At 36.7% G+C, this 19,992-nt stretch overlaps 1 protein-coding gene across 2 annotated transcripts in view; it reads right to left on the reverse strand.

Moving 5' to 3' along the window:
• Positions 1-19,167, reverse strand: part of SELP (selectin P) — a 39,274-nt gene extending 20,107 nt beyond the window's left edge. Inside the window, exons 1-9 of one of the 2 annotated variants that reach the window (XM_074308305.1) lie at positions 19,129-19,167; positions 15,490-15,565; positions 7,499-7,568; positions 5,273-5,662; positions 3,573-3,680; positions 2,651-2,839; positions 1,919-2,101; positions 1,059-1,244; positions 95-277 (exon numbers count right to left, since the gene is read on the reverse strand). In XM_074308305.1, coding sequence (XP_074164406.1) covers positions 95-277; positions 1,059-1,244; positions 1,919-2,101; positions 2,651-2,839; positions 3,573-3,680; positions 5,273-5,662; positions 7,499-7,568; positions 15,490-15,492 — 1,312 coding nt within the window. In that variant the 5' untranslated portion in view covers positions 15,493-15,565; positions 19,129-19,167. Of the gene's footprint in view, positions 1-94; positions 278-1,058; positions 1,245-1,918; positions 2,102-2,650; positions 2,840-3,572; positions 3,681-5,272; positions 5,663-7,498; positions 7,569-15,489; positions 15,644-19,128 lie in introns of those variants that run through there. The other variant, XM_074308304.1, reaches the window with a different exon arrangement.
• Between the last annotated feature and the right edge of the window lie 825 nt (positions 19,168-19,992).

Genomic DNA, 19,992 nt, shown 5'->3' on the forward strand with positions numbered 1-19,992 from the left:
TAAAATGCCATATGTCAACTGCATCATTGCTATTATCATAATGATTTGATGTTTCCACTACAATAACAGACAAAACAAGAAAATTTCACTGTACCATGACAAACTGGGGCTGGGGTTGTCCAGGTTCCAGATATGCTACACTCCGTGGTCTGTGCTCCTTTTAGGATGAACCCCTCAGCACACTGGAACGAACATCGGGAGTTGTACTGAAATTCTATCAGAGATGAGCAATTCGAGCTTCCGTGGACAGGACTCTCCAATGGATCACAAGTGATGGCTAATGGAAAAGCATTCACTGAATTAAGGCACAGTGTTTGGTTCAGCACCAATAGGAAACATTTATTATGCATCTTCTGAGTGCAGAGCACTATATGAGGCATTGAGGGAAATCAATGTATAAATAATCAAAGGATCTGGGATTTCATTGGTTTAGAAAATACCTTTACATTCTTCCCTCAGAGCTAGGATGAAGGTGTTTAAGAAAGGTGGGGGTTTTTTCCATCTGAGGAGAATTTAAGCGCATTCATCACATATGCAGCAAACTAGTTGGATATTTTTGTGTGTGATTATGATGCATTGGGTGTGCATGGCACATAGATCGCAATCTCCCAATACCTTAGCCAACAAACTGGATGGAGGAGTCATTTCAGTTCATATAGAAATAACTTGGCCATAAGAAGCATCTTTGTAGATTGTACCTTGCTTTTGATAGCTTGTTTTTGAGCTTTTTAAAATCTATCCTACATTGAAAATTTTTGTTCAATAAGTCAATTCAACCAACATTTGTCAACCATCTTCTATGGGAAAGGTAATAAAACTGAGTATTCAACTTGTTCTATTTTATGCAGTTGACTTATGGCTGTAACCAGTTTGTCTTCATCTCAGCATTACATCCCACAGACCTGTTCCCAGCAGCCAATGACTCCCTGCTTCTTTACACTATGGTTCTACTGATAGTCCCTGCTGGGACCAGATAACCTCCCATTCATAACTAAAGTGACACATTGGGGCTGGGAAGTTTTTTCTCAAGATCTTATTTAGAGCTGCCAAAGACATACCATGACAGGTTGGCATTGGTGATGTCCACTGGCCAGATGCCAAGCATTGGAGTGTCTCAAAACCATTCACTCTATGACCAGGTTGGCAAGAGAATTTGCAAGTGGAACCATATGCAAAGACGGCATGTGAATGTGCACAGTTCATGGCGCCTCCATTGGGAACTTCCAGGTCTGGACATCTCACAGCTAGATGGAATAAGCACAAGAAAATAGATCATTGCTGAGGAAATAGAAAAACTATACTTATCCAGAGAACAGAGGTGGAGTATTTCCTGTGAAGGGAAAGTCTGTGGGAATAGAGACTGTAAGAAACAAGAACCTGGAGTCAGATTCAAATTCAGTCTCAAATACTTGCTAGGTATATGAATCTGGGCTAACCTAACTTCTCTTTGCATTAGTTTCTTCATCTGTAAAATGGGGATAATAATAACTACTTTCTCCCAGGGTTGCTGTGAGTCTCAAATGAGATAATTGTAAACTGCTTTACATATTTTGAAACACTATGTTGCTTTTATTATTAATTGGAGAGAGCTTCTGGACAGGCTTGAACCTGGAATCCAAACACTTCTTTAACACTTTTTTAGAATACATAATGGCCTTTCCATCTGGACTTTCTCATATTCCACCCTTGGATGCTCTAGCTCTTATATTTGTTTTGACAGGATATCCCAGGCTATTGTTTTTCTAAAACTAGCCACACTCTCACTGTCTCAGAAGGCCATGGGATTCAAAGTTGTGGCTGAACAGCAGATGGAAATAGGTTCCCTTACTGGGAATCTTGCCCATATTCAATTCTGTCATCCAGATGTTGTCCGTGTGACTCCCTGGGAGTAGTGGGCTATTACATCTCCATGACCCACCTTCACACGTGGGAACTGGCGCTGTCCAGGCTCCAGAGGTACACCACACCACTTCTTCTCCTTTTAGTATAAACCCCTCTTCACAACTGAAGCTACAACTGGACCCATGAATGTTTCTCTTTGACGAATAGGAGCAGTTCATATTCCCTCTTTCAGGACTCTTCAAGGCTGGGCACCCAGTGACTAAAGAAACAGCAATGAGAAAATAAGTTAAGTCTCTTGGAAGTTACAACTGTTCTATTGATCTTTGGGACACTTTAAAAGGAAATGGATGGGTAAATATAAACAAAGGCAGAAAAAGATACAACCTCCTTTTTTTTTTTTTTTCTAATTTGCCTTGTAAACTGGCTTCAATAGTTATAATTCATTGATTTCTCCAACAAACACTTAGCAAAACATCTTCCATTTGTAAGATGGACTACAAACTATAAGAATTGAATTCAAAGGAGATCCCTCTCTGCTAGAAATCAATTTGTTTTGAAATGAACATATATCATGGAATTCCCTTCTGAATTTTTACTTGAGAATCCAAATTTAACCTTTATGAAATCCCACTAAAAGGCTTTCTGATTCAAATTCTCTTACTGATATGGAATATTGATCTTTTGTAGCAATAGCTATCCGATGGTTGGGTCACTAGGCTAGATTCCTCCTATTCTTCCATCGAGAAAGCAGAGTCATTTCTTAAATTCCAGTTGTTCAGGGAGTAGAAAACAAATGGAAGCTACACACCTGAGCATTGTGGGACCTCAGCTGTCCATTCCCCAGAAGCTAAACATTCCAGGGTGCTTGCTCCATTCAGTCCATGTCCTTCCATACAGTAGAAATTACATGTGGATTTGTAGGAGAAATTTCCCAGAGGATGGCTGCAGGTCATTCGCATATTGCCAGGGAAGAGGTCAAGTTCTTTACACTCTACAACTGTAGGAAAATACAGCATCATTACCATTCATATCTGACTGGAAGATAATACAAAATTAGAGCCAAGAGGCTGTGTGGCATAGTGGATAAAGAATTGGCCTCAGACACAGAAAAATTTGTGTTTGAGTCTCACCTTTAATAAATATTGATTGTGTGACCCTGGGCTAGTAACTTAACCTCTCAGTGCTCTAGGCAGTAGTCTAAGAATAAAAGATGAAGAGTAATTGTTGCCCCAAATGGGAAGGAAATTGCTTCCTTGGGAGGTGATTTATAATACAAAATCAGATGCCCAATAAAAAAACAAAGTAATCGTATCATTTCATTAACACTGACTTTAAACCACAGGTTGCTAGCCTGTTATACACATTTTCTTAGTCCTTTTATTTAAAAAAATCATTTCAAGTTATGCTATGTATCATTGCTTCAGAAATGGAAAGAATTAGTTTAAAGTGATTTTTTCATTTGCTTCTTGTGTCTTTTCCCTTTTTCTTTTGTCTTATTTGATCTTCTTCCTCAAATCAAAGAGATATTGGAAGAAAATATCTTTTGTAAGGATCAAGTATTTTGTTTGTTTGGGTCAAGTTTATGTGTCTAGTGGTAAGGAGCCCTGAGCCCAATATTCCTGCTCATCAGTAGTTCCTCATCATCAATGACTTCCTAGAATTTTGCCTAATACTGTTAATGTATAAGATGATAATGGATGAAACAGAATTAAATGGAACACTCTCCTTACCATATTCACATTCTGGTCCATAAAATCCTGGGTAGCAAGAGCAGGTATAGTTTCCAATAGTTTCAATACATTCTCCTTGATTGTTGCAGGAGAAAGGTTCACAGGAGGCTGTATGGGTACAGGTAGGTTAAACTCATTAGCACTTGTGAACGAGATATAAAAGATGCATTCTTAATTACATAAGAATTACATTGACATCTTGCATAACTAAAGATTAATGTAGAATCCAGAGATCCAATGGCCCCATGTGGAGCCATGCCAAAAGTCTGCCAGAGAAAAAAAGAGTTTGCTAAAAGAAATGGATGGCAGTTTCTTAAATAAAACTATTTTCAGTCTTGATCTACTGTAGAAAGATATTGGTAAAAGAATATATGACCTGACAGGCTAAACAAAGTAATACCAGGGATTTTGTCCAAAACTTATCATTCAAAGAAAAATCCTCATTCCATCTGACAATATACAAAGTGTATTTGATCCTGGTGTCCTATTCTGTGGCCAGGGTGAGAGGGTGTAAGTTCCAGTACGCCAGGTAGTTCTATTTTTTTAACTGAGGAAAGTTTATAAGTTGGGATTTTGGATTTCTATGAGCCCTTTCCCCGTTTCAATTTGTAGAAGCTATGGTGGAAAACCAGATTGGAAGTAAAAAGTGTATCTGGATTTAATGTGGAATAATGCAAGTAGAAAGGACTTGAGTTCAAATTTTACTTTTGACACTACCTGTGTGACCATGGATTAACTACTTCACCTATAAAATGAAGGAATTGGGTTAACCCATCTTGAAGTTCCCTTCCAATTCTAAATCAATTCCAATTTTCTATAAATATTCTTTACAACTTCTCAACTCCTGTTTCCTTATTTATAAAATGTGAATTGGGCCAGTTTATAAGAAGAAACAATGTTGGGATTTCTTCAGCAGAAGAGCTGGGTGTAGGACAGGACTTAGCTCCCATTTCTGTATTTCATTGCGGCCAGAAGTTTGTCTCTAAGGTAAAATGATGCTCTCAGCAGGAAGTCTAGAGAGCCAAATAAAGAGAAATCTCTTCTAGCTGAGGGATTTAAGGTAAGCTTCATGAAGGAGATGGCAATTGTCTTGGGGCATAAAGGAAAGATGAGTAAGATATCAGTAAGCAGAACTGGTGGGGGATGTACAGAGAGAGGGATAGATAGAAAAGGCATTCTGGGCCTTAGCAACAGTGTGAGAAGAGATATGGAAGCAAAAAAAATCATATCTTAATGGTCTTGGATTTCATCTTGATCACAAAATTACAGAGGTTTTCTAGTCTATCTTCTTCAGATAGAACCATCTCTTGTCCCCTGAGACAAATGAGAGCTACCTATTCAACTATCAAGTATTTCTAAAGAGGAAGAAATGACTTGTTGCATTTCTCTTTGATAGCCTATTTCAAAGCATTATTAATCCCTTCTATATTCACCTATTTTTCCTAATTCTATCTCCAATGATGATGGACAAGAACTGAACATCTTTCGTATCTGTTCAAAAAGAATGAATAAAATCATTAATGTATATCTGTACATCTTAAATGATTATCATTTCATATGCCTGGGGTTTATGTCCCCCAACTAGATTATAAGGTCCCTGTGGGCAGGGACAATATTTAATGCTACTTTAGGAAAAAAAAAACCACAGGTTTTTTTTTAACCTAATAAACCAAATTTAGAGGAAATAGATGGAGTATTACCCTTATAACACAATGCTCTTTTCCTTTTCATACATGGTTCATCATTCCACTTCCCAGGGGAAGTAGTTCTCTTGATATAGATTTCCACACAGTCCTGATCATTCCTCTTGTTATTGGGCTCATTTTCTGCCCAATTCTCAGCCTCCTTTGTGAGTGTTTTATTGGTTCCCACCCAGGTCCAAATATTATTGATTTTTCGGATCCCGATCCAGTAATATTGAGGGTGGTAGGGCAAAAATTCATTGAGATATGCAATTTCATCTTTATTCTGAATAGCTACTAAGTCTGTATAAAGTTTTTGACAAAATCTCCGAGCACCATTCCAAGGATATATTTTCTGATCACTGTAATGGTATGTCCAGGCTCCCACTTGGATCTGAGTAATCAGAGCTGATATAAAAAGAAAAAAGAAGCAAATTATTACATTGAGGAGAAGAATAGAAGCATAAATGCAAACAATGACACAAAGAATATTATAGAAAATCAATAGAATTTGTGTCCATAAGATAAATAACCAAAACAGCCAAAGCCCTCCTCTCTGCCCACGCTCACCACAGACCATTTGAAGAAAAATCATTATTTTATTTTAAAGCAACCAATGCATAATTACTTTGGGAGATGACATGGCATAGAGGGTAGAAAGCTACCCTCAAATCCAGATTTAATATCTTGTCTAATACATTTTGGCTGTGTGACTGTGGGTAAATAAATTAACCCTAAGAAAATGCTCAATGCCTGACTTTAAAGAACTTAGAATTGACTGGGGGAAGCAACAAGCAAACAATTCTGTAAAAACAATTTGTGAGCTATATAATTAAAAGAGGAAAGGCGCTACATTTAAAAGGGGTTGGGAAAGTTTTCTGTAGAAAATGAAATTTTATTGGTGTTGTTTAATTTTATTAATCTTCATGACTTCATCTCTAGTTTTCTTGGCAAAGATACCAGAGTAGTTGGCTATTTCTTTCTCCAGCTTATTTTATGGATGAGGTAACTGAGGCAAACAGGAATAAGTGATTTGCCCAAGTAAGAGTATGATGCTGGAAAAAATGCTGAAATCTTTCTGACTCCAAATTTGGCACTTTGTCCACTCCCTCTATAATCTACTTCTCATCCTGATTCTAAGTAGAAATAACCCTCTGATGAAAGGGATGCCTTTCTCCCCAAGACTGTCACCCTTCTCTGTCAAACTTCTCGAATGCCTTGTGGTTGTGTCCTACTCTTTGTGACCTATTTTGGGTTTCGGCAAAGATCCTGAAGTTGCTCAAGTTGTTCAAGAAGCTATGATCACTTTTTTTATAGACTCCAAATAAATGTGGTAGCCGTATTTGTTATAACACTTCATCCAATGGAACTTACATATGAAATGGAACATAGAAAAGTTTGTATTTCAGAGCAGGAAGCTAGTTTCATTTTAGTGAATTGCTCATTTGTTATAAAGCAAAAAAATCTTGGAACTTTGCACTTACACTTCTGCTGCTTATTCTAACTATGAGGCTACTAAGTTCTAAGGGTTTTAGACACATGATTTATATGTCTCTGAGTCAGGACTAAAAAGGACATTATGGTTTATATGTCTGAGGCAGGACCAGAATTTAGCTCTCTTGGCTCTAAATCTAGAACTCTTTGTAAGACTAGGCTGCCTTTCTTGGGAAAATCATTTAACTTTTCTGTATATATTTCCTAATCTATTAGAAACAAATTAAACTAATTCTTTCAAATCCTTGAAAGGTAAGAAATAGAGGGATCAGATAAAGGTACTATGAATCATCTAAAGTGTTGTCCAAGTTACTGTTTTGTGGCTGGTGGCAGTTGTCCCAGGGACAGAAGAGGCGGGTTCCCACTGGAAGAGGTGGACAATGAAAGTAATCAGTCCTGGAAACAGCTCCTTTTCCTGTTTATAAGCCTTCTTTCCAGTCCGCTCCAAACCCCTCACGCCATTATAAGGTTTACACAATATTGCTTCTTCACTCTCACCCGGCAACACAACACTGATCACAAGGCTCAGGAACACAAGTCCCAACGTGATGGAGCAGTTCTTGAAGCTCAGTACCATTTATGGTAACTTAACCCTAAATCCACCTCTGACTCTGACTCCCACCAGGAATCTATCTGTCAGAATCATTTCCTCTTGAAATAACTCTCTCCTTTTTTTTCCCCGAATTCTATTTGACTCTGTGCTTGGCCCCAGATGTCCAGGACTTAGGGAAGGGCTATGCTAAAACTTACCAGAGATCAAGATAGTGTCAAAGACAGTCCTCTGAAATCTCCTGTTCCTGAAGGCTTCTAGATAGCAAACCTGAAAGCAAGAAAAGGCACTTTCTCTTTAGGTCACATATTCAATTAATAATCAGTTTAAAGTTCATCTCTCAACACTTTAGAGCAGTACAATAAAATGCAGGGCCAGACAGTCACATTTAGCCCAATTCTGCATTTAGGAAAGCTTAAGTAATTGTTCCAAGTTGTAGAGAGTAGGAAAAGATAAAGAGTAGTAAGGACTGTGTAGGTTTGGGAATTTTGAAACTCTGGGTTCAAATCTCACTTCTGATAAGTTTAACCACAAGTGAGATATTTTACTTCCTGAGCCTCGGTTTCCATATAATAATTGTACTACCTACACCAAATAATCTATAGAAAGTTTTTTGCAAATTTTAAATTACAAGGCAGTCTGATATACTGACGAGAGCCCTGACCTCTGAGTTAAGAATCTTAGGTTCAAGTGCTGTCTATAACAAGACATTGAATCTGAGAGTCCCTTGGCAACTTGATAACATAAAATGCAGAAAAGTGTTGGATTAAATTGGTAGTTGTCAGGTCAACTAGCATATATTAAATATCTATTATTATACCAAGTGTTAGGTGCTAGATAAAAAGAGAGCAAAATTAGTTTCTGTCCTTAAAGAGTTCACAGTATAATTGGGATGATAACATGCTAATGAATTCTAAAAACAAGATATATACAATACAAATCAAAGATGATCTTAAAGGAAAAACACTGGCATTAACAGCAAAGAGAATTTTTTCACTGAGAGTTCCTTATATCAATGAAACCATAGGCTTAGTCCAAAAGCTTTAAGTGCCCTATAAATGCCATTTTTATAATATTATTTTCATTATTCATGATAATTATTATATTGACATGTGATGATGATAAAGTATTTTCTTCTCTGCCTCATTCTTTGATTCCATTCTTGAAAGCTGACTTGAAAAAACAATTGTTCACCAGCTGCTGGTTTCCATGACTGACCTTAAAGTACCTTCCTACTCCTCACTAAGTGACTTAAGAAAATTAGGAAAAATATCTGCAGGGACAGCCTCACTATACTGGGACTGGCTGATGTAGGAGCTTCATTCTGTCCCTGATGCCCATGGTATTAGAAATTAGGACCATTGAGAACTTTCAGCAAGCCCCTTAGAATGCCCAGGACTGCCCCCACTACGTGTTACATGAGTGAGTCACTATCAATTTATATAGAAGATCTCCCATATGCTCTTCCCCCTGCTGACCCTTTCAGACCCCATACTTATGAGATGTCCAACCGAAAGCACCTACTCAGTATTATTTCCTTTGTCTTTCTCTTATACATCTCCTAAACTGGTTGCTTTTGCCACACTAAAAATATGGTACTTTTCCTCTTAGGTTTGTTGTTATGGTCTAGGGCTGATCAGCCACATGTCTTCAATGGTCTGGGTCTGGAGCAGGGTCTCTTAACCTGGGATAGACAGGCTCCCAGGACATTTATGGATAGATTTTAGGAAGTCTATGAATTTGGATGAGAAAAATATTACATCTTTATCTTCAATAATTTTTGTTTCCTTCATAAGCCTGAGTATTTTATGCATTTAAAGACATTATTCTTCTCAGAAGAAGACCCTATGTTTCACCAAATAGCTAAATAGATCCATGCCTTTTTATTTTTTATAATAGGCTTTTATTTTTCAAAGATAATTTTTGACATACACCCTTACAAAACCTTGTGTTCCAAATTTTTCTCCCTCTCACCGATCCCCCTTCCTTAGATAGCAAGTAATCCAATATAGGTTAAATACGTGCAATTCTTCTAAACATATTTTCACATTTATTATTATACGCAAGAAACAATCAGATCAAAAGGAAAAAAATGAGAAAGAAAAAATAAGTAAGCAAGCAAACAACAACAAAAAAGGTAAAAATACTATGTTACGATCCACATTTAGTTCCCATAGTTCTCTCTCTGGATGTAGATGATCCTCTCCATCACAAATCTATTGAAATTGCATGCTTTTTTTTTTTTTTTTTAACAAAAAAAGGTTAAGAATTTTCATTTCTTTGTAATACTATGTATTTTGTATTCTTCACTGAAAATCATTATTTTGAGAAGAGGTTCATAAGCTTCACCAAATTGCTAAAGGGGCTCATGGCACAAAAAAGTGAAAAATCTCTGGTCTGTAATGTGACTGTGTGTTACCTGCTGTCCATAAGGTAGGATTAAGGTATAGATAGGATCATAGACTTAGAAAGGACCTAAGGAATGATCCAGTTACCTGCGTACTCACCTCATTTTACACATGGGGAAATTCAAGACAAGAGAAATGAAATCCTCTGCTCAATTTCACAGACATAATAAGCAGCAAAGGCAAGATTTGAACCCAGGTCTTTACACTCAAAATCCAATGCCATTTCTAGTATATCTCATTATATACTTAGGTGTAGTTTCTTGTTCAGTTATGCAGAGGGTCTAGCTGGTAAATATTTAACAACTGACTCTCCAAAAGAAAAAAAAAACCTGTGCCCTTGATACACTTTTAAATTTAATCAGCATTATGAACACTTTTTCTATTACTTCCTTAAATTTGTGAAATCAACAAAAATAAATCAAGCACTGATTTGTTCTATTTGTCAATTTCTCAGGTATAAATGTTCACACAAAATTTACCAATCATCTCTCGGGAGACTGTTAGAGTTGACTCCTTTCATTGCAGAAAAACTTAGATTAAACCATAATTATTGAAATTATTAAATTTCCAATTGTTCAGAGTACTTCATGTCCAACTGAAAGTTCATTAGCAGGACAGTGTATCAAAAATGATTAAATGTTTACATTTAAGAGTCACCTATTTTTGGTTCAGATAAAAATTGACCATATTTTTATAACTTGGAACCTGAGTTCTAATTTCTTAGCCTGTGGTCTTCTATCAGCCACTAGGCATGTTAAAACTTTGTGATTAATAATGTTGTTGTGTTTCGCAGGAAATTTAAAGATAGGAATTTCCTTAATGGTGACTTATCTTGCTCTCAGTTCTCCTACTCTATCATTATTAGGTTGTTTTCACCATGGCTAACTGTAATAATTTTTTATATTTAGTACCAAAAAAAATGTGACAGGCACTGTATAGAACATTTAGAAATAAATTGTGGATAAAATCTAATATTTTTAGATTATACTTAAGTTTGGGGTTTTTTTTTTGTCTTTTTAGACTTGAAGCATAAAAGAAGCAATCTAGTATTGCATATGGAGACCTAGATGAGTCCTGCACCTCAACATATAATGCTTGTGTGAATGTTTACAAATCATTTAACCTCAGTGCCCCAAACAACATTCTTCTGTCTGTCTGTCTCTCTAACTTACTTTATCTTCTGTCTCCCTATCTCTGTCTTTCTGTGTCTTCGGTCTCCATGTCTCTCTCTGTCTCTTTGTCTCTCTCTCTTCCCCCTCTCTGTCTCTCTCTGTCTCTCTTTCCCCACCTTCTCTCTGTTTCTCTGTCTCTGTCTTTCTGTCTATCTCTGTTTCTGTCTCTGTCTCTACCTCTGGCTCTGTTTCTCTGTCTCTGTCTCTGTCTCTCCCTCTCTCTCTCTCTGTTTCGCTGTCTGTGTGTGTGTCTTTCTCTCTATAAAGAAATCAGAGTTAAATGACTTGACCAAGATTACACAGCTAATGAATACATGTCAAGTGTTTGAGGCTGGATCCTCAGGCAACATTCTAACAATTTAAATTGTAGCAAAACTACTCATTTGCACAGGGATGTCTCTACACAACAAATTCTCTCTGTTGATGAAATCATGAATCCAGGGGAAAAAGTGTTGAATGCTATGGTGCTCTGTTCCTATCTTTCTGAGCTGAGAGTTTCCAGGGAAGCAGCTATGTTTCTAGTCAATCTACCATGCAATAAAACTCAAGGCAATTGCAATCCAAGTCAAAAGCAGATAACTCCTTCTCACCTACCTCCCTTCCCACTTGAACATCCTTTTTCAATAATTCCTACATGAAGAGTTACCAGTCACCAAGTCCCATTTCCCATACATATTGTGTCCCAATAATGCAATTTCCATTTGTGGGTATGAATGCTAAGAATGGGACCAGGGCCATAGCAAGGTATACTTGGATGGATCTCTACTTCTTTAGCTACCAAATAGGGCTGACAGTTTAAATTCCAAATCCATGCTTCAAGAACTAAGCAATCAGGAGGCCCAGAATAAAATTTTATATAAATCTATATAAGATGTTACTCTGGATTACTCTTATTCTGTAATCTTTTCTGTTCACATAACCCAAGGTGTTTCATTTCGATTGGGCCATGATATAAGGCAGATGAGAGGACATCAGCATCTTCCTCCAAGGGTTCAAAATTGAACTGAAATCAAACTGGAAGTAGTACATTGCTTTTGAACGACGGGTATTCTTCATATCCCTTCCATTCTTCAGCCAGGTGTCTGTATTCCTGCAAAATGCAGGACTAATGCAAAAGACTTTTAGACAAGGTACTCCCAAAGTCTTAGTTTACCTTTAAACTTCTTAAAAACCTATTGTTTATAAATGTTTACAAAGGGTTTTTATCTTTTAAAGCACCTTGTTTTTCACCAAGATTATTATTAAAGAGTTACACATGAGGAAACTGAGAATTGGAGAGATGAAATACAGCTGATAAGCCTCTGGAGTGGGATTTAAAAGCCCACATCTCCTGACTCCAGATCAAGCACTGAATTTGCCCTGCCAACCCAACTCGGAATTTTAAAATTTAGTTTGTATTTTGTTTGGATCCAGACCAATCATTTCATTAGTGTGGAAACTGTTTCTACACATGTAGTCTGGCATTTGCTCTGAACCTCAGTGAATTAATTACTTAAAGGCTTCCTTTCAGTTATGCTCAACTCTCTGTGAAACCATTTGGGGTGTTCTTGGCAAAGCTCCTGGAATAGTTTACCATTTCCTTCTCTAGCTTGTTCTACAGATGGAGAAACCGAGGCAGTTAAGTGACTTACCTAGGGTCATACCACTAATAAGGGTCTGAAATCAGATTTTGAATTCAAGAAATTTGCCCTGCTAAAGTTGGCTTAATAATATCCAAATAAAACAGCAGGAAAATGAAAATCAATAATCTTGAAACCAAGGAATATGTCAATTTTTGTGATTTTTAGATATTCTGAAGAAAAAAAGTCTAAATATGTTTAAGTTTGGAAATTTAACAGGATGTCCATATTACTTAATATTAGCCTTTAAAACTACTTCAAACATTTGATAAGCACCTAAATATCATCCTTACCCAGATCCTTTCTTTATTCAAGCTTACCAAAAGTAGTTCTTTATGAGAGCCTGGCAGCAATTCCATGCCCAGCCCTCTATGAACTATAGTGTCACTTACCTGCCCATTGCTTAGTGGCACTGAGTAAGTTAAATGACTTGCCTACCAGAATGTGTCTGAATCCAATTTGAACTTTACTTCCTAACTTCAAAGAGTGAGGTCAGCTCTCTACCTCTCACCTCAAACACATGCCAGATATTTAGGGCACTTAAATATTCAATCTCCCTTAGCTTCAATCTCATGACAAAAAAAAATGGAAATAATAACAACACTTGCATTATCTATCCCGCAGAGCTATTGAAGAGAAAGTCCTTTTGTGAATTTTAAAAAGCAGGACAGAATTGGGAATTGTTATCTTCACTGGCCAGATCAGGAAACAGAGGCAGAAAAAGGTTAAATGACTTGCCTCACATTATATAATTGCTTCCCATAGTGATTAAATTAGTGTTCACTCCTTAACCCCTGGTGTTTTTGTTTTAGGGATTTAGTTGCCCAAATTAATTTTATAAAAAAAAAATCAGCAAGGGCAATGGATAGAGCACTAACTTCAGAACCAGGAAGACCTGAGATCTGTGTGACCTTAGGCAAGTCAATTAACCCCAGTTGATTTAAAAAAAAAAACTATCTTCTATAGAGGGAACTAAGGCTGAATGGTTAAGTGATTTATTCAGGGTTGACTTAGTGTCAGAGGGAGAATTCAAAATCAGGTCTTCTTGATTTAGAGTCTCACACTAGAATATATGAATGAGAAAAAAAGGAAAGAGGATGAGAAAACTCATCTTTGAAGTATAATAGAAAATATAAAACCCACATTAGCTGCCAGACTCACATAAAGAATGTTTTTTGTTAAGCTTGAACAAAGAAAGGATCCAGGTAAGGGTGTTAATTCGGGTGTTTATCAAATGATTTATATAGATTTTAAAACTGATGTTAGATATTAAGGACATCCTATTAACTTACAAACATATAGATTTTCCTCTTCAGTATATGTATGTATATCTATATGCATATATAGCTCCAAAATTCACAGAAATTTCAAGATTACTGATTTTAATATTCCTTCTGTTTTATTTGGACATTATTGAGCCAATGTTAACATGGCAAGTTTCTTGGCATTGGTGTGTCATAGGATCATGGAGTCGCAGATCCAACCTGAAAGGATAGATTCAAAAATCTAGTACATATATACATATACGTGGGTTTGTATATATGTATGTATGTGATATGATAGATAGATAGATAGATAGATAGATAGATAGATAGATAGATAGATAGATAGATAGTGGGTGGATGGATAGAAAGAAAGAAAACTGGGTGGATGGATGGAGGGAAGGTTGGATGGATAAGTGGGTAGATGGATGGATAGATAGATAGAAAGATAGAAAGGTAGATGGATGGATGGATAGATGGATGGATGGATCTATCGATAGATAGATAGATAAATCTGAAGTTTGAAACCAGGTTCTCTAACTCCAGACCCAACTATTTCTACTACTTTGGAGAACCTTTATTCTTTCCCTTATATTTTGAGATTTCTGGGGGTTGAGAGGACATTTGATAAGGAAAGAACAAAGAATGATACTAACAAAGTGCTGACAGGGGAATTCTATAATAGAGGAGGGAAGGGGAGATAGCTGCTGGCTTTGTTACTCTTCCTTCAATAAATCCCTGAAAACAAACTAGAAGGATGGAGAGGATGTGTCAGACCAGAAGGAGAAGCATGGCTATTATTACTACTTGGAGATTTATTGGATCTATTGATAGTTTTGTGGCAGCTAATTGGTACCAGAAGGAAACTGAGGCAGACAGAGGCAAATGACTTGCTTAGAATCACACAGCTAGTAAATGAAGCCAAATTTGAACTCAAAGGTCTTCTTGACTCCAACTTGGATACCCTATACCCTATGGCACCACTAGCTTCCTGTTACTGTTGTTTGCCCTTCATTCTCCAAGAGGATTCAGTGACATCAGGGAGGTGACATCTGGCAAATGAAATTGGATTTCAGTGAGGGTTGTGCCTCACTTTCCCCTCCAGAGCCATCTGAGTCCATTCAGATATAGTTCAGGATGAGTGGAGATGGTCCTGGATGCAATGGGAGACCTTGGCCAGCTCCTTGTAACACTAGCGAAATAAAATGTAGCAAGGAAATAAAGCTGCCCGGGGAGGGGGGTTGAAAGGAACAGCTGGGACTGAGACAACTTTTAGTCAGGGTTCTGCTCCAGTACAGCCACTAAGAACTCCACTACACTATACTGAAGAGGATTATTATCAGAGAGTTTTGCTGAGAAGTTGGGGAGAACAAATGAAACAGCCCCAGAATGCTAGGGAAAAAAAGGATCTTAAGCTTAAACCTGCTGGTGTGCTGGTTCTACACCGGCCAGTTTTGTATCCTCAGGGAAATAAGTAAACTCCCTGAGACCCTTTCCTCATCTAAAAAAATGGAGATAAAATGAAGCCCCCTGTTCCCTTCACTGGGTACTTGAAAGGAAAAGTGAGAGTCCAATCCCTTTGGAAGCTATGAAGTGACACAACATGGATCTTACTTTCTCCACACTGAGTGACTCTTTAATCATCTGACTAACTGGTCCCCTCACTTTCCCAGCCTATTTAGTCAGCACAATGCATTTCCCACAAGAAAAGAGAAAAAAAATGGACTCACCATCTCTCTTCTGCAGATCCCGCTTGATCTCCGCTTTCTTCTGTTCTTACTGTTCAGGCTATTTATAATTTCACAGCTTCTTTCCAGAGTCAGTGTTTAAGAAAGGAAAAAAAAGAAAAAAAAACTTCCTATTAACTTTTCAGAAATTCTCCACTTTTCTCTCCGATTGGTCAGAGCTTTTAAGTGTTTCACCAGAATTGGCTAAGAGGCAATGGTCAGGTCAGAGGTCAGAGTGGGGATAGGAATTCAGGGGGAAGCAGTGGCAAGAAAGAATAATATAGACTCCTTATTCTCAGCAGTAATAGGAATAATCTCTCAAAGGCATCAGCCTTTCCTTTTGCCTTAAAATCTTTGGCATAGCAGGACATGACCTTGGGAAAAAACCACCTTACTAATAATAGTAAGCCTATGCGCAATTTCTCAGTGTTGGGGATTCCTGGCTAGTATCTATTGAGCAAAACAGTGACATCTTGCCACAATCATACTTCTGGGAAAAAAGAGAGGAACTCAAGAATAAGAGCAATAATTTTATTTTTCAAGTAGGCTTTTATTGTATTTTATTATCATTTATCAAATTATACTTTAAAATACATATATTTTAATTTATTTTCTTAAATGTGTATTTTAATGTATATATAAAATATGTCATGGAGCAGTTAGGTAGTACAGTGGATAGAATGATGGTCCTAGAATCAGGAAGACTCATCTTCATGAGTTTAAACCCAGCCTCAGACACTCACTAGCTGTGTGATCCTACACAAGTCATTTAACTCTGCCTTCATTTCTTCATCTGTAAAATGAACAGGAGAAGGAAATGGCAAACCAGTACAATGTCATTGCTAAGAAAACTCAAATGTGGTCAGGAAGAGTTAGACAAAACTGAAATGGCTGAACAGTAACAGCAAAATGTTAAATTTTATCACATTTATTTCATTTACTTTTTGTCTATACATCATCTAGACCCTCTGTGGTCAAATTAACAAGCATTTATTAAGTGCCTACTAGTGCCAGACATTGTCCTTTCTCTTATGAAATGCTTAACATCTCTGATAATGTAACTGGAAAGAAAGGAACTAATAAATTACAAATAAGGGAAAAATTCTTAAAAAGTTGTCAAAATGTGGGTGGCTCTGTGGAAAGAATGCAAGACGTGGACTCTAAGATCCTGGGTCCAAATCTTGGGTCGGCCACTTGGAGAACTTTGGCAAGTACCTTAGTATTTATAATGTCTCATTTTGACATTTTAAAATATGAGGGGTTTTTGGATTAGATAACCTTTGAGGTCTCTCCTAATGTTAAAATCAATGATCTTGTAATTCATAGCTTGAACATTGAAGGTACCATTTTGTGTGAGGATGATGCACTTTTTAAATGACATCCAGATGGACATAATGAGTTTGAAATAAGATATGTTCTTTATTGGAAGAAAAATAATGGTTTATGAAAAAGGATATTATATAATTATATATTAATAAATTATTTATTATGTAATATAATATGTATAATATATAATAATAAATATAATATAGTCTATTGTAGGCTAGTACTTGCTCCAATAGTAATATATTTGCAATGTTATATTAACAGCTTTTATTTAAATCTCTTGACATTGTATAGGTAGTAGTTGAACAAATGAGTATGCCATTCGAAAATCTATGGTCTCACTATGTTTCTGGACAAGCATATTTTCTGCATATACATTTCTTTGAAAATAATTTTCATCAGTAATGAACTGAACCAGCTACACCCAGGGAAAGAACTCTGGGAGATGACTATGAACCACTACATAGAATTCCCAATCCCTCTATTTTTATCCTCCTGCATTTTTTATTTCCTTCACAGGTTAATTGTACACTATTTCAAAGTCCGATTCTTTTTGTACAGCAAAATAACTGTATGGACATGTGTGTGTGTGTATATATATTGTACTTAACTTATACTTTAACATATTCAACATGTATTGGTCAACCTGCCATCTTGGGGAAGGGGTGGGGGGAAGGAGGGGGAAAGTTGGAACAAAATGTTTTGCAATTGCCAATGCTGAAAAATTACCCATGCATATATCTTGCAAATAAAAAGCTATAATAATGATAAAAAAGAAAATAACTTTCATGTCTATTCTTTCTCATGTTATAGCCTACTTACAGTCACCATGGATCTTTCCTGTATCATATGGAGTCATACAGTCAGTGACATACTAGGGTTAAAAACAAGGACCTTTATTTTAGGGATAAGCTGGGAGTCATTAAAAAAAACATTGCACAATCTTCCAGATATCTTTCTATTGAATGGGCCTAGTCTATATTTATATATAGTATCTGTCTAAGATACTGATGGACCAGCTCTAAATGTTATCCATCCAATTGCATATCACAGTCAAGGCACCCTTCACCTACTTGGCTGCTCCCATGTCAATAATTCAAATGCATATGGATCTCATTTTTGACAAAAGCGAAATTTGGATCTAGTTCATTTCAAACCCAACATGCTAGTAAGGAGCCTGCACTCTCCACTTCTTTCAGTCACTTGTGTGATAGTAAAGATCTAACCTACTATGGACTCCTTCCTTACTAGTGCATACCATAAGATTACCCTCAAGGTGTGTGTAGATTATTCTTATACACATTTGATAACAGAAAAAATAGATACATAAGCTAGTAGTATTTCCTCGGTCCCTCCATTTTTTTTGACAAAAATATGTTCTAATGTACATAAACTAAAAGCATAGTGAAATGGGTAGAATGAGAACACTGTACATAGTAACTGCAATATTGCATAATGATCACTGTGAATAACTTAGTTATTGATAATCTAAGAGAGTTCTGAAGAAATCATGATGAAAAATTCTATTATTTTCAGAGAACATACTGATGGAATCTGAATGCTGATTGAAGTATACCTTTTTTTTTACTTTATTTTTCTTGTGGTTGTATGTCTTGGTCTGTGTTTTCTTTAATAATATGATTAAAAAGGAAGCATGTTTTGCATGACTGCAGCTATATAATCTATATCATATCGCTTGCTTTTTCAATGAGGGGAGAAGGGAAGAAGGGAGAGAGAATTTGGAACTCACATTTTACAAAATGAATTTAAAATTTTTACATATAATTAGAAAAAAATAAAATATTTTACAAAATAAAAAAGAATAAGTTATAAGATTTTTTCTTCCACTCTATGGTAGTATCCTTCAGATATTTTGAGAATTGTTTTCTCAATAGCCTCAAAATTACATTGCCTCCAATACAAATGTTTGTATATACTTGCTCCAGTCTGCTGGCATTTTCCACTTCCTCCAGAATGAAGCTAGAGCCCAAACTAATCATTCTGATTAGTGAAAAGAGTTTGCTATAAAAATATTTATAGAACTTTCCCATATTTCATCTGTTTAGTGACCTCCTTTCAGTTTCATCATTAAACCCTTCCTGGACCACTTTGCTTAGTTAAGTCTCTGGCCAAGTTTTCTTTAAACTTGTTTTTTAATTCCACTGTTTCCTGCCTTAGTTTTTACCCCAAGAGTTCTCCCAAAGCTCTATGCTGGCCTCGGGCCCTGGCAAGTTACCTGTGGCCTCTGTCTTTACCCCAGGGTCTGAAGACCCTTCTGGAGAGCCAACATCCCCTCCCCGCTTTTTCCTGACCTACCTTGAATTGCTGCTTCTGCCTCTTCACTGCATCCTCCTAGACTATATCTCTACCTGCCCCTGGACAAAGCTCCTAGGGCCACACAGAACAAATCATTACCACACACCACAAAGTTGGAACTCTAATTGAATAGTCTAATTTCCTGCTTCCTTAAATGGACTTCTCTCCAGCCACTAATGAACTCACTCCTCAATTACTAGAATTCTCCTCCCTCACTCCAGTAATTTCAGACCCCTGGCTGTGACCATCTACAAGTATTCCATTATAATATTCAAGAACTCAGAAGTTCCTTCATCTAATTATAATCTTTTATCTTTCCATATTTCCCTGCGATTTACAATCTTGAACGAAGTTCTTTATCTTCACTATGATCTCTAATCCTTCCGCTTTGGGATCATTTCCAAACCTTTCTCCCAGCACTGATTATATTCCTCTTCCCTTTTGGTAAATCTATTTAACACTCCGTAATCTTCTATATTCTAGTCCCTCATGATCTTTCACTTGAAATATTTCACTGGTCTACTTTTCCTGCCTCAAGGTGCCCCCCACTCCAGTCCTGTTACCAATTACTTGCCAAATCCAAATCTTGGATGACTTCCAACCTTTACATCTATTCATGTGTTGCTGAACATAGCCAGAAAAAATCAAATTTGTATTACACAATCTCACATGGGCCCTCCTGGCTGCAAGACCATCTTTTTACAGCTCTCCAATAAATTTGTTTTCCCACTTACCACAGCAGTTATTCAATAGTTTTTCATCTCTTTTCATGCTTATTATGCTACTACTCTCCCCATATCCCACTTCAGCTGGGACATTCCTCTCAAAATGATTCATTTGGACCCATACTCTGTGCCAATCTAT

This window comes from Sminthopsis crassicaudata, chromosome 4, assembly GCF_048593235.1.
Source record: "Sminthopsis crassicaudata isolate SCR6 chromosome 4, ASM4859323v1, whole genome shotgun sequence".
Lineage (NCBI taxonomy): Eukaryota > Metazoa > Chordata > Mammalia > Dasyuromorphia > Dasyuridae > Sminthopsis > Sminthopsis crassicaudata.